This window comes from Chlamydomonas reinhardtii, chromosome 13, assembly GCF_000002595.2.
Source record: "Chlamydomonas reinhardtii strain CC-503 cw92 mt+ chromosome 13, whole genome shotgun sequence".
Lineage (NCBI taxonomy): Eukaryota > Viridiplantae > Chlorophyta > Chlorophyceae > Chlamydomonadales > Chlamydomonadaceae > Chlamydomonas > Chlamydomonas reinhardtii.
The window spans coordinates 3,042,478-3,054,368 of record NC_057016.1 but is presented as its reverse complement, the minus strand read 5'-3'; the positions used below and the strand labels follow the sequence as shown (position 1 = coordinate 3,054,368).

At 66.8% G+C, this 11,891-nt stretch overlaps 1 protein-coding gene across 2 annotated transcripts in view; it reads left to right on the top strand.

The window, feature by feature from the left end:
• Positions 1 to 11,891, top strand: part of CHLRE_13g584450v5 (uncharacterized protein) — a 35,795-nt gene that overhangs the window by 5,867 nt on the left and 18,037 nt on the right. The window contains exons 14-29 of one of the 2 annotated variants that reach the window (XM_043069633.1): positions 105 to 247; positions 359 to 536; positions 635 to 840; positions 964 to 1,954; positions 2,106 to 2,248; positions 2,360 to 2,537; positions 2,636 to 2,841; positions 2,963 to 5,296; positions 5,428 to 5,499; positions 5,670 to 5,700; positions 5,850 to 5,967; positions 6,101 to 6,380; positions 7,084 to 7,995; positions 8,248 to 8,312; positions 8,453 to 11,388; positions 11,498 to 11,823. In XM_043069633.1, coding sequence (XP_042917608.1) covers positions 105 to 247; positions 359 to 536; positions 635 to 840; positions 964 to 1,954; positions 2,106 to 2,248; positions 2,360 to 2,537; positions 2,636 to 2,841; positions 2,963 to 5,296; positions 5,428 to 5,499; positions 5,670 to 5,700; positions 5,850 to 5,967; positions 6,101 to 6,380; positions 7,084 to 7,995; positions 8,248 to 8,312; positions 8,453 to 11,388; positions 11,498 to 11,823 — 9,119 coding nt within the window. The remainder of the gene's footprint in view (positions 1 to 104; positions 248 to 358; positions 537 to 634; positions 841 to 963; positions 1,955 to 2,105; positions 2,249 to 2,359; positions 2,538 to 2,635; positions 2,842 to 2,962; positions 5,297 to 5,427; positions 5,500 to 5,669; positions 5,701 to 5,849; positions 5,968 to 6,100; positions 6,381 to 7,083; positions 7,996 to 8,247; positions 8,313 to 8,452; positions 11,389 to 11,497; positions 11,824 to 11,891) is intronic. The other variant, XM_043069634.1, reaches the window with a different exon arrangement.

Here is an 11,891-nt window from a genome sequence, read left to right as displayed (position 1 = left end):
TGCGGGCGCAGTCGTGTCGTGTGGAGTGTCAAGAACATCTACACGTTGTTGTGGGCCGCTCTCCTGCTGACCTGACTCCTGCGTTTGCGTTTGCTCACCTGCAGACTTGTCCTACGCCTACGGCCTGACTGGCACACTGCCACCCAGCATGCGCTACGTGACCAGCCTTCGCTCTCTGAACCTGGGCGGCTACGTGGGAATGACCGGCCCGCTGCCCGCCTCCTGGAGCGTGTTAACGCAGCTGACGGTGAGGCGCGATCCGCTGAAGTAGAAGCAAACCTTGGATTCGTGTTGTGGACGAGCTTTGCCGCAACCGCCTGCCTTTATGCCCCCCCCCTCACCTTGCCGACCGCTGCAGGAGCTGGTTCTAGCCGGCAACCAGCACACTGGGTTCCTGCCTGCCAGCTGGTCCGCGCTGACTGGTCTGGTCACTCTGGACCTGTACGGCAACAAGCTGGAGGGTCTGGTGCCGTCTGGCTGGCCGTCTGGGCTGTCCACTGGCACGATGACGCGTCTGACGCTGTCAGGCAACGCAGGTGGGGGCGCGCAGGAGTGTAGTCACTGGTCCCGAAGTGTCTTTGCTCTTCTGCACTAACATCTGATGTTGCGCTTGCTGTCTTCGTGCCTCTGGCAGGCCTGTGCGGCACGCTGCCGGGCTGGTTTGGCAGCAGCAGCAAGGTCACCACTGCTGGCACCAACGTCTCTCAGGCATGCGGCATCACCACCAACACGGCGGGCGGGCTGCTTTCCCTCAAAGCGGCTGCAGGCGCTTCCTGGCCATCGGGCCTGTCGGGCTGGGTGGCGGGCACGGACCCGTGTGTGTCAGGCGCCGTGTGGCAGGTGCGTACGCCAGTTACGTGTGTGTGTGTTCGCTTCTTGGAAGTTTATGGCTCACCAGCTTTGCATGCTTTGTATGTTGGTGGAAGTTGACTGATGTGCTCCCATCATGCTCCTATTTGGCAGGGCCTGACGTGCGTGGCGCAGACGCAGCCCTACACAGATCGCGTGGACAGAGTCGATCTACGCGGTCTGGGCGTGGCTGGCACGCTACCTGCCGCCGCTTCTACGCTCGGGACGCTTGTGACGGCGCTGCTGCTCGGCAACGGCAACGCCTGGTCCGGGACGCTCCCGGGCGCATGGGCGGCCGCCGGCGGCCTGCGCGGTCTGCGGTGGCTCGACCTCTCCTTCCAAACAGCGCTGACAGGGACGCTGCCGGACGCTTGGTCCCAGCTGGCCGCGTTGACGCGCCTTGGGCTGGCTGGCGCTTCCGGTCTTCAGGGCAGTGTTCCTGCCAGCTGGGATACAGGCATGTCAGCTATGGGGTCGAACGGCATCGTCATTACGTCGGCGTCAGGTCTGTGCGGCCCTCTGGCCGGCTCGCTGACCACCAAGGTGCTTCGCGATGCGGGCTACCTGACTAGCTGCTCCCCGCCTCCACCTGTGCCGTCACCTCCACCTGTGCCGCCCAGCCCTGCGCCGCCCAGTCCTGCGCCGCCCAGCCCGGCTCCTCCCAGTCCGGTGCCTCCTAGCCCCGAGCCTCCTAGTCCTCCTCCCAGCCCGGCTCCGCCCTCGCCCGTGCCTCCCAGCCCCGCACCCCCTAGCCCCGTGCCGCCCAGCCCCGCACCACCCAGCCCCGCACCGCCCAGCCCGCCTCCCTCCCCAGAGCCACCCAGCCCTGCGCCTCCCAGCCCCCCACCATCCCCGGCGCCCCCGAGTCCTGAGCCGCCGTCGCCCCGGCCACCCAGCCCTGCGCCGCCGTCGCCAGCGCCTCCGCTGCCCCCAGCGCCGCCGGCGCCTCCGCCTCCGCCGCTTGGCTCGGGTTCCGCGCTGGCACTGGTATACAACGAGCTCGGCCAACCCGGCAGCATGTCTAGCTGGAGCGGCCTGCCTGCTACCGATCCATGCACACTTGCGGAGGTGACGTGCGGTGGCGGTGGCTCAGTGACTGGCATCGGTGAGACATGGCCGGGTTGTGAAAGTGAACCAAAGCTTGGTGTGGTCTGCGGGCGCAGTCGTGTCGTGTGGAGTGTCAAGAACATCTACACGTTGTTGTGGGCCGCTCTCCTGCTGACCTGACTCCTGCGTTTGCGTTTGCTCACCTGCAGACTTGTCCTACGCCTACGGCCTGACTGGCACACTGCCACCCAGCATGCGCTACGTGACCAGCCTTCGCTCTCTGAACCTGGGCGGCTACGTGGGAATGACCGGCCCGCTGCCCGCCTCCTGGAGCGTGTTAACGCAGCTGACGGTGAGGCGCGATCCGCTGAAGTAGAAGCAAACCTTGGATTCGTGTTGTGGACGAGCTTTGCCGCAACCGCCTGCCTTTATGCCCCCCCCCTCACCTTGCCGACCGCTGCAGGAGCTGGTTCTAGCCGGCAACCAGCACACTGGGTTCCTGCCTGCCAGCTGGTCCGCGCTGACTGGTCTGGTCACTCTGGACCTGTACGGCAACAAGCTGGAGGGTCTGGTGCCGTCTGGCTGGCCGTCTGGGCTGTCCACTGGCACGATGACGCGTCTGACGCTGTCAGGCAACGCAGGTGGGGGCGCGCAGGAGTGTAGTCACTGGTCCCGAAGTGTCTTTGCTCTTCTGCACTAACATCTGATGTTGCGCTTGCTGTCTTCGTGCCTCTGGCAGGCCTGTGCGGCACGCTGCCGGGCTGGTTTGGCAGCAGCAGCAAGGTCACCACTGCTGGCACCAACGTCTCTCAGGCATGCGGCATCACCACCAACACGGCGGGCGGGCTGCTTTCCCTCAAAGCGGCTGCAGGCGCTTCCTGGCCATCGGGCCTGTCGGGCTGGGTGGCGGGCACGGACCCGTGTGTGTCAGGCGCCGTGTGGCAGGTGCGTACGCCAGTTACGTGTGTGTGTTCGCTTCTTGGAAGTTTATGGCTCACCAGCTTTGCATGCTTTGTATGTTGGTGGAAGTTGACTGATGTGCTCCCATCATGCTCCTATTTGGCAGGGCCTGACGTGCGTGGCGCAGACGCAGCCCTACACAGATCGCGTGGACAGAGTCGATCTACGCGGTCTGGGCGTGGCTGGCACGCTACCTGCCGCCGCTTCTACGCTCGGGACGCTTGTGACGGCGCTGCTGCTCGGCAACGGCAACGCCTGGTCCGGGACGCTCCCGGGCGCATGGGCGGCCGCCGGCGGCCTGCGCGGTCTGCGGTGGCTCGACCTCTCCTTCCAAACAGCGCTGACAGGGACGCTGCCGGACGCTTGGTCCCAGCTGGCCGCGTTGACGCGCCTTGGGCTGGCTGGCGCTTCCGGTCTTCAGGGCAGTGTTCCTGCCAGCTGGGATACAGGCATGTCAGCTATGGGGTCGAACGGCATCGTCATTACGTCGGCGTCAGGTCTGTGCGGCCCTCTGGCCGGCTCGCTGACCACCAAGGTGCTTCGCGATGCGGGCTACCTGGCTAGCTGCTCCCCGCCTCCACCTGTGCCGTCACCTCCGCCTGTGCCGCCCAGCCCTGCGCCGCCCAGTCCTGCGCCGCCCAGCCCGGCTCCTCCCAGTCCGGTGCCTCCTAGCCCCGAGCCTCCTAGTCCTCCTCCCAGCCCGGCTCCGCCCTCGCCCGTGCCTCCCAGCCCCGCACCCCCTAGCCCCGTGCCGCCCAGCCCCGCACCACCCAGCCCCGCACCGCCGAGCCCGCCTCCTTCCCCAGAGCCACCCAGCCCTGCGCCTCCCAGCCCCCCACCATCCCCGGCGCCCCCGAGTCCTGAGCCGCCGTCGCCCGCGCCGCCGTCGCCCGAGCCTCCCAGCCCACGCCCTCCCAGCCCTGAGCCGCCCAGCCCGGCACCACCCAGTCCTGCACCACCGAGCCCCCTTCCGCCCTCCCCGGCGCCGCCAAGCCCTTCCCCGCCCAGTCCGCCTCCGTCTCCCGCCCCACCCAGTCCAGCACCTCCCAGCCCTCCCCCCTCACCAGAGCCGCCTAGCCCGGCGCCGCCGAGTCCTCCCCCATCGCCCGAGCCGCCCAGTCCCTCGCCTCCCAGCCCTCCTCCCAGCCCGATTCCTCCCAGTCCGGATCCGCCCTCCCCAGCACCGCCCAGTCCATCGCCGCCGAGCCCACCTCCTTCCCCTGTGCCACCCAGCCCGCTACCGCCAAGCCCTCCCCCATCGCCTGAGCCGCCCAGTCCTTCGCCTCCTAGCCCGCCTCCCAGCCCCGATCCTCCCAGTCCGGACCCGCCTTCCCCAGCACCTCCCAGTCCTTCTCCGCCTAGCCCGCCTCCCTCCCCAGCTCCGCCCAGCCCGTTACCGCCAAGCCCTCCCCCATCGCCCGAGCCGCCAAGTCCTTCGCCTCCTAGCCCTCCTCCCAGCCCAATTCCTCCCAGTCCGGATCCGCCCTCCCCAGCACCGCCCAGTCCATCGCCGCCGAGCCCACCTTCCCCTGTGCCACCCAGCCCGCTTCCGCCAAGTCCTCCCCCATCGCCCGAGCCGCCCAGTCCTTCGCCTCCTAGCCCGCCTCCCAGCCCAATTCCTCCTAGTCCGGATCCGCCCTCCCCAGCACCGCCCAGCCCTTCTCCACCTAGCCCGCCTCCCTCCCCAGTTCCGCCCAGCCCGGCTCCGCCTAGTCCCGCACCTCCCAGCCCCGGCCCTCCATCACCTGCGCCGCCGAGCCCCGCACCGCCGTCTCCTGAACCGCCCAGCCCTTCTCCGCCTAGCCCGCCTCCCTCTCCGGCTCCGCCCAGCCCAAGCCCTCCTAGCCCCGTGCCTCCCAGCCCGGACCCTCCCAGCCCGGACCCTCCGAGCCCTGCGCCACCCTCTCCAATGCCTCCAAGCCCCTCACCGCCAAGTCCGCCTCCTTCCCCTGCCCCGCCCAGCCCCACGCCGCCCAGCCCCGCACCGCCCAGCCCTGCTCCGCCCAGCCCGCCGCCCTCCCCAGCCCCACCTAGTCCGGCACCGCCCAGCCCAGCACCGCCAAGCCCCGACCCACCATCCCCTCCGCCCCCGAGCCCGGCGCCGCCCAGCCCCGACCCACCTAGCCCCGCTCCGCCTTCCCCGGCACCTCCCAGCCCGGCGCCTCCTTCCCCTCGCCCGCCCTCCCCGGCGCCTCCGTCCCCAGCCCCACCATCGCCCGCGCCGCCGATGCCGCCCAGCGCCGCCAACACCCTTCAGGTCATCAAGTTCCAGCTAGGCAACCCCGCCGCGCTGTCCTCCTGGGCCTCAGCGGACGCCTGCGACGGCACATACTACGGCGTTTCGTGCATCCTGGGGGCGGTGACGTCCCTCGACCTCTCATACACGCAGCTGTCAAGGGCGGCTCCGCCCGAGGACATCCAGTGGCTGCGAGCGCTCAAGGTGAATGCTGGTGGTCTCAGGCACGGGCAATTGCAATTTCCCTCGCGCTGGCTTCACAGTGTTGCATCGCAGAGCCACCGCAGCGAGTGCATTCAGTGACTTGATCCGCATATCACCCCTTGCTTGTGCAGGTGCTGAACTTTGAGAAGAGCAATATCAGTGGGACCTTGCCGCTCTCCTGGGCTGCACTGACCGCTATCACGGTGAGGGCGCGAGCGACGCCACGCCACCAGGGCTTGTCTTTTTTGCCGTCGTCCTAGGCATGCACCACTTGTGATCACCCTCCATTCTTCGGCGCCTGACCGTGCGATTGCCGGAACCTTTGCGTTTGCCGTTGCGGCTTGCGTTTGCCCGGCTGTGTGCCTGCCTGCAGGAACTGAACCTGGCTCGCAACGGGCTTTACGGTACGCGTCCGGACGAGAGGCGGGGGATGTCAGCACTGTGAAGGTGTATGTGGTCGCAGGCTGGGGGCCGCTACGTGGGAGTGAACCCCAGTGCAGTGGTAGGATGCCGCGGAGCGCGATGGCCTAAGACCCCTCCTGCCATACCCCAGGGACGCTGCCGGATGCCTGGAGTGCCATGTCGCGCCTGGGCACATTGAACCTTGGCTTCAACGCGTTGGTGTCCACCGTCCCCGCCTCCTGGGGCAGCGGCATGACTAACCTTACCAGGTGGGTGGGGCACCGAATGCACTGTGCACTCAAGTACTACATTCACAGCATGTGGGGTTGTGCCAAAGGATCAGCTGTTCCTGCACTGTCACACTGCCCCGACCTCCCCGTCTGCGCCGTTTCCGCTGCACAGGATCATCCTCACCAACAACACCGCCCTGTGCGGTCTGCTGCCGTTCGCGCCGGGTCATGTGACGGTAACGCTGCTGAACACGGGCCTCAATGCCAGCTGCCCTGGGCCGCCGCCGCCCCCGCCGCCCCCGCCGTCCATGGCGTCAGGCCTAGTCGCCCTCAAAGACGCGGCCACACAGTGGCCGCTGACGGATTGGGGCACGGGCGACTACTGCTCCTGGACGGGCGTCGTCTGTGATGGGGCGGCCGTAGCAGTCGACGTCTCCGACAGCAGCATCCAGGTTGGTGCGCTTCGTGGCAGGGCTCAAGCCTGTCGGGGCTAGGACAGGGGGGGTCTACTGATATTTCACCATTCCCAGTAGACAAAGAAGCACAAGATGTCATGACAAGGTGACGGGGGGCGGGGGCCGGCTGGGCGGGTCTTGCCAGGGCTTGCCGATAGAGGGCCCACGTATGCATAGCGCCAGTGTTTGCGTGCACGCACACAGGATCGTATACACGTGCGCAGCTTGGAAGGGCTTAGCGTGGAGCAAAGCAGCCAAGGGCGTGGCGGGATATGTACAGGATAGGCGAGGGCTGCTGTACATGGAAGGCAAGCGAGGCGGTGGGCAGGGGGGGGGGGCTGCGACCTTGCCAGCCCAGCCATGTTGCGGTAGCAGGCCGCCATGGCTCGGAGTTCTCCAGTTCGGTCAACATGCATTCATCATCGACACATCTTTTCCATACAATCAAATCCACGAAAGCAACGGTTTACATATACAAAACGCGCGCGAACACGGTCTTCAAAACACGACCACCGACCACCGACCACGCACTTTTGTCAAGCCTTAGGGCGTGATATGAACATCACCGCGCGTAACTTAAAACGGTTGCAGAGCAAGGCGACTCGGCCGAGTTTTATCCTTTGAAATGCCTTCGGTGACGGAGGGATAGGGCCAGGAGAAGGATGGAACATGCTACACACGAACATATAAATCCCTTCAGTCACGACGGACGGGCAGCAGCGCAGCGGAGATGCGGGAGCAGTCTTCGCAAGTCTTCACACGGCTGCTCGCGCTGCTCGCGATAACCTTCACAACTTCAGCTACACAACTGGATGTGCTTAACAGCCTTAAGGCATCGCTGTATGACCCAGGGAACCAATTGGCCACATGGACCGGGTCGGACCCTTGCACCGGCTGGCGCGGCGTTGCCTGCAACGGCAGCGACATAACAACTTTAGACATCAGCTACCTGGGGCTGTCGGGAAGCCTGCCGGACGGCCTCACGGGCCTTACCGCCTTGCGTGTGCTCGACGCCACGGGAAACAAGGGCCTGAACGGCACCCTGCCCGCAGCCTGGGGTACCGTGGGGGCGTGGCCCTTTTTCCAGGAGCTATACCTGGGGTCGAATGCGCTCACGGGCACGCTGCCAAACTCCTGGAGCAATTGGGGCAGCAGCATCCAGCAGGTGTATCTGCTGCAGAACAGAATCAGCGGCACGCTACCCCCTAGCTGGCAGAGCTGGCAGTCCGTGCGCTATGTCTCGCTTACGAACTGCAGCCTCACGGGCACCATCCCGGAGGTATGGGCCACGGGCTCGCCCGCGATGGGCAGCTTGGTCCGGCTGTACGTGGGCTCGAACAGCTTGTGCGGGCCGCTCCCCACTGGGTGGGGCATGAAGGTCACGTACACAAACAGCAGCATCACACAGGCGTGCCCCTCGCCCCCGCCGCCGCCGCCCAGCACGAACAGCGGCCTCCTAGCGCTGAAGGCGGGGGTCACAGCAGATCCAAGCGCAGTGCTGGACTCGTGGAGCGCAGCCACGCTGGGCACCGTCTGTAGCACGTGGATCGGTGTCACGTGCAGCGGGGGCACGCTGGTTGACATTGTTGAGATTCAGGACAACCAGCTTCAGGTTGGATCCAAGCGCAATTGCAGGAGTTTAGGGGTTAGGGTTCGACTTGACTGCAAAGTTATCCAATTAGGCATGCTGCCGGCGTTCGATTGCGTTCCTACACACGCCAGCCAAGGCCTAGGGCGATGAGGGTCGGATGGAACTCCACACACCCGCCTGAAACCTGCTTGCCAAAGCACATGATGGAGTGCCGGCCTTCGACCCACATCGCAAAAACTCGTTGTGCCCATGTGCGCCCCGCGCTGTGTGCAGGGCACGCTGGCTGCGGACCTCAAATACCTGACAACGCTGCAGCGGCTGCGTATCGCAAGCAACTCGTAAGTACTGGGCTGGGACGTAACAGGCGGAAGCTAGGCGAGCATTTTCCTGGAGAAAGCATGCTCGTGTGGGCTTCAATGCTGTGGCCTCCCGGAACTGAAGCCCTCCAATACCAACGCCCTATGCTGTAATCTCTCAGGTTCTCCGGCACGTTGCCGCCTGAGTGGAGCGTTCTTACGCAGCTTTCGATGTTGGATGCGAGCAACAATGCAGGGCTGACGGGCACGCTGCCGGTTGCGTACTCAGCGCTGACGGCGCTAAGGAACTTGAACCTGGCCAACGGCCTGGGTTTCTCGGGGACCATCCCATCGGCCTGGAGCAGCATCGGGCTAACGAAGCTGGTCGTGGAGGGGACGGGCGTTTGCGGCGCCATCCCGTCGGGAATACCCAGCGCCAACGTCGTACCCAACCCACTTCCGGCCTGCGCGCCGCCTCCGGCGCCACCTTTTCCGCCAAGTCCAGCCCCGCCCAGCCCGGACCCTCCAAGCCCCCGGCCACCTAGTCCGACGCCGCCATCACCAGTCCCACCCAGCCCGGTGCCGCCCTCACCAGCACCGCCGTCGCCAACGCCGCCTAGCCCCGCTCCGCCATCCCCGGTGCCGCCCAGTCCTCCGCCACAGCCACCCAGTCCTCAGCCTCCAGTGCCCCCTTCACCGGCACCGCCCAGCCCGTCGCCCCCGTCTCCTCCACCCAGCCCTGTGCCCCCATCACCGGCGCCGCCCAGCCCGGCACCACCCAGCCCGGCGCCTCCTCCTCTGCCGCCCAGCCCGGACCCGCCGACTCCGCCGTCTCCTGCCCCGCCCAGCCCGGCGCCCCCTTCGCCGCGGCCGCCCAGCCCAGCGCCCCCCAGCCCCGCACCTCTGGCGCCCCCGCCTAGCCCTGCCCCACCACTGCCGCCCAGCCCTCCGGCCGCGGCGCCGTCTCTGTCGCTGGTGCTTGGCGAGCTGAGCAACCCAGCGCTTCTGGCCGCCAACTGGACGGGCTCGGACCCGTGCGTGGCCAAGTGGATTGGCGTCACTTGCACCGGCAGTGTGGTGACCGCGCTGGACATCCGGGCGCCGTATGTGTCGGGATCTCCGCTGCCGCCGTCGGTGTCATTGCTGACTGGCCTTACGAGTGCGCAGTTTCAGTCCAGCTCATACAGCTCCACGCTGCCGGCTGGCTGGAGCACGCTGACGCGGCTGACCAACCTGAACCTGCAAAGCAACAGCATCACAGGCACGCTGCCTGCATCATGGTCGAACATGGTGGCCATGCGGACGCTGCTGCTGGGCAGCAACCAGTTGGTGGGCAGCATTCCTCTGTCTTGGCCGGCGGGCATGTCCGCGATGAGCCGTCTGAGTGTGGTCAGCAACCTGGCCATGTGCGGCTTCCTGCCGCCTTCGTGGGAGCACGGCACGGTGGTGTCCGTCAGCAACACCAACCTCAACATGTCATGCCCCAGCCCGCCGCCCAGTCCTCCTGCGCCGCCGTCGCCTGCGCCGCCACCGCCCAGCGCGAGCGCGTCTCTGTACGCCGTGCGTCTGGCGATCAGCAACTGGCCCGGCCTGGCTGGCTGGACGTTGGGCAGCGACCCGTGCACGTCCAACGCCGGCGGCCCCTGGGAGGGCGTGGCCTGCACTGGCGGCGTCCCCACGACGCTTGACCTGAGCGGTTACGGCTTCTCGTCAGTGTCGCTGCCGGCGGACCTGGCGTATGTGGACTCGCTGCGTGTGGTGAACCTGGGCAGCAACGTGGACCTGCGCGGGACGCTGCCGGCGTCCTGGTCGGCCCTGTCGCTGCTACAGGAGCTGGATGTGAGCGGCAACAAGCTGACGGGCGCGCTGCCGGACGCGTACTCCCACCTGTCGCTGCTTACGGCTCTGCGTCTGTCCAGCAACCAGTTTGTTGGCACGCTGCCGTCGGCTTGGCGACCTGGCGGCGGCGCGGGCATGGCGTCTCTGTCGACGCTGTCCATAGGCAGCAGCGGTCTGTGTGGTCCTGCCGCGGCGAACTACAGCGGTGTGGCGCTTGTCGGCACGCTGCCTAACTGCGCGCCGCCGCCGTCGCCTCCTTCGCCTGCTCCACCGTCTCCGGCGCCGCCTTCTCCAGCGCCGCCTTCTCCAGCTCCGCCGTCGCCTGCACCACCCAGCCCTGTGCCGCCAAGCCCCGCCCCTCCCTCGCCTGCGCCGCCATCACCGGATCCTCCATCTCCTGCTCCGCCTCCTGTGCCGCCCAGCCCGGAGCCGCCAGTTCCTCCGAGTCCGCGGCCGCCCAGCCCCGCACCGCCCAGCCCGGCACCACCCAGCCCCACGCCACCCAGCCCGGACCCGCCTGGCCCGCGGCCGCCCAGCCCCGCGCCGCCCAGGCCCGCGCCGCCCGCTCCGCCCACTGCAGCCAACGCGCTGCTGCAGGTCAAATACGAGCTGGGCAACTCCACGGCGCTCAGCACGTGGGACGACGTGTTACATCCGAACCCATGCACCAGCTGGTACGGCGTCAGCTGCGACGGCAGCGGCAACGTGGTGGACCTGAGCCTGCCGTCCACCTCGCCGCGGCTGGCTGGCCCCCTGCCGGCCAGCCTGGTGCAAGTGCGCACGCTGCGCTCAGTGACGTTGAGCGGCAACACGCTGACGGGCACGCTTCCGGACTCGTACTCCCAGATGACGCAGCTGGAGGTTTTCAACGTAGCTGGCAACCAGTTGACGGGTCTGTTACCGGCATCATGGGCAGCACTCCAGCTACTTCAGGAGCTGGACTTGTCGGGCAACAACTTTGCGAGCTTTATTCCTCCCGCATGGCCTGGCGGGATGACTGCGCTTGTGTACATTTCCTTTGCCGGCAACAGCCTCCTTTGCGGTTTCCTTCCAGCTCCGTGGACGGAGGGCAACCCCGCGTACAGCTCGGCGTCTTTGTCTACGCCGTGCCCATCGCCGCCGTCGCCGCCGCCGCGGCCTCCCTCACCGGCGCCGCCTTCGCCTGCACCACCATCATTTGGCAACGCGCTTGCGGGTCTCAGGTTAACGATCAGCCCGTGGCCTGCGTCGATTCTGGGCTGGAACACCAGCAGCGACCCCTGCACGGCTGCGTGGACAGGTGCGAAGAACCCACGGAGGGCATAGCGACGTTTTGCGTCTGTTTACTCACCGCCTTTACCTGCTGACGTACCGGTTTTCACATGGCCCGTTTGACATTCTGTGCACAGGTGTTTCCTGCACGGCCGGGCAACCCTCCGGTGTTCTGTTGCTGCAGCGCGGGTTGACTGGCTCCTTGCCGAGCTCGTGGCTGTATGTGACGAGCCTGACCAGCATCCGCATGAACAACAACAGCCTGAGTGGGACGCTACCGCGGCAGTGGGCGGGGTTGATCGGGCTGGCTCGCCTGGAGCTACTGGGCAACGCTTTCTCGGGCCAGCTGCCTGCCGAGTGGTCCACGCTTACTAATCTTCGCACCTTGGACCTGGGTGGGAACGGCCTGACGGGGCCTGTCCCATCTACATGGAGCGCCCTGACACAGACTACTCGCATTCAGGTGAGGGCCGTCGTTTACCAGCATAGTGCAGCTGCATCGAGCGACCTGGTTGGGGTAAATATCAAGTA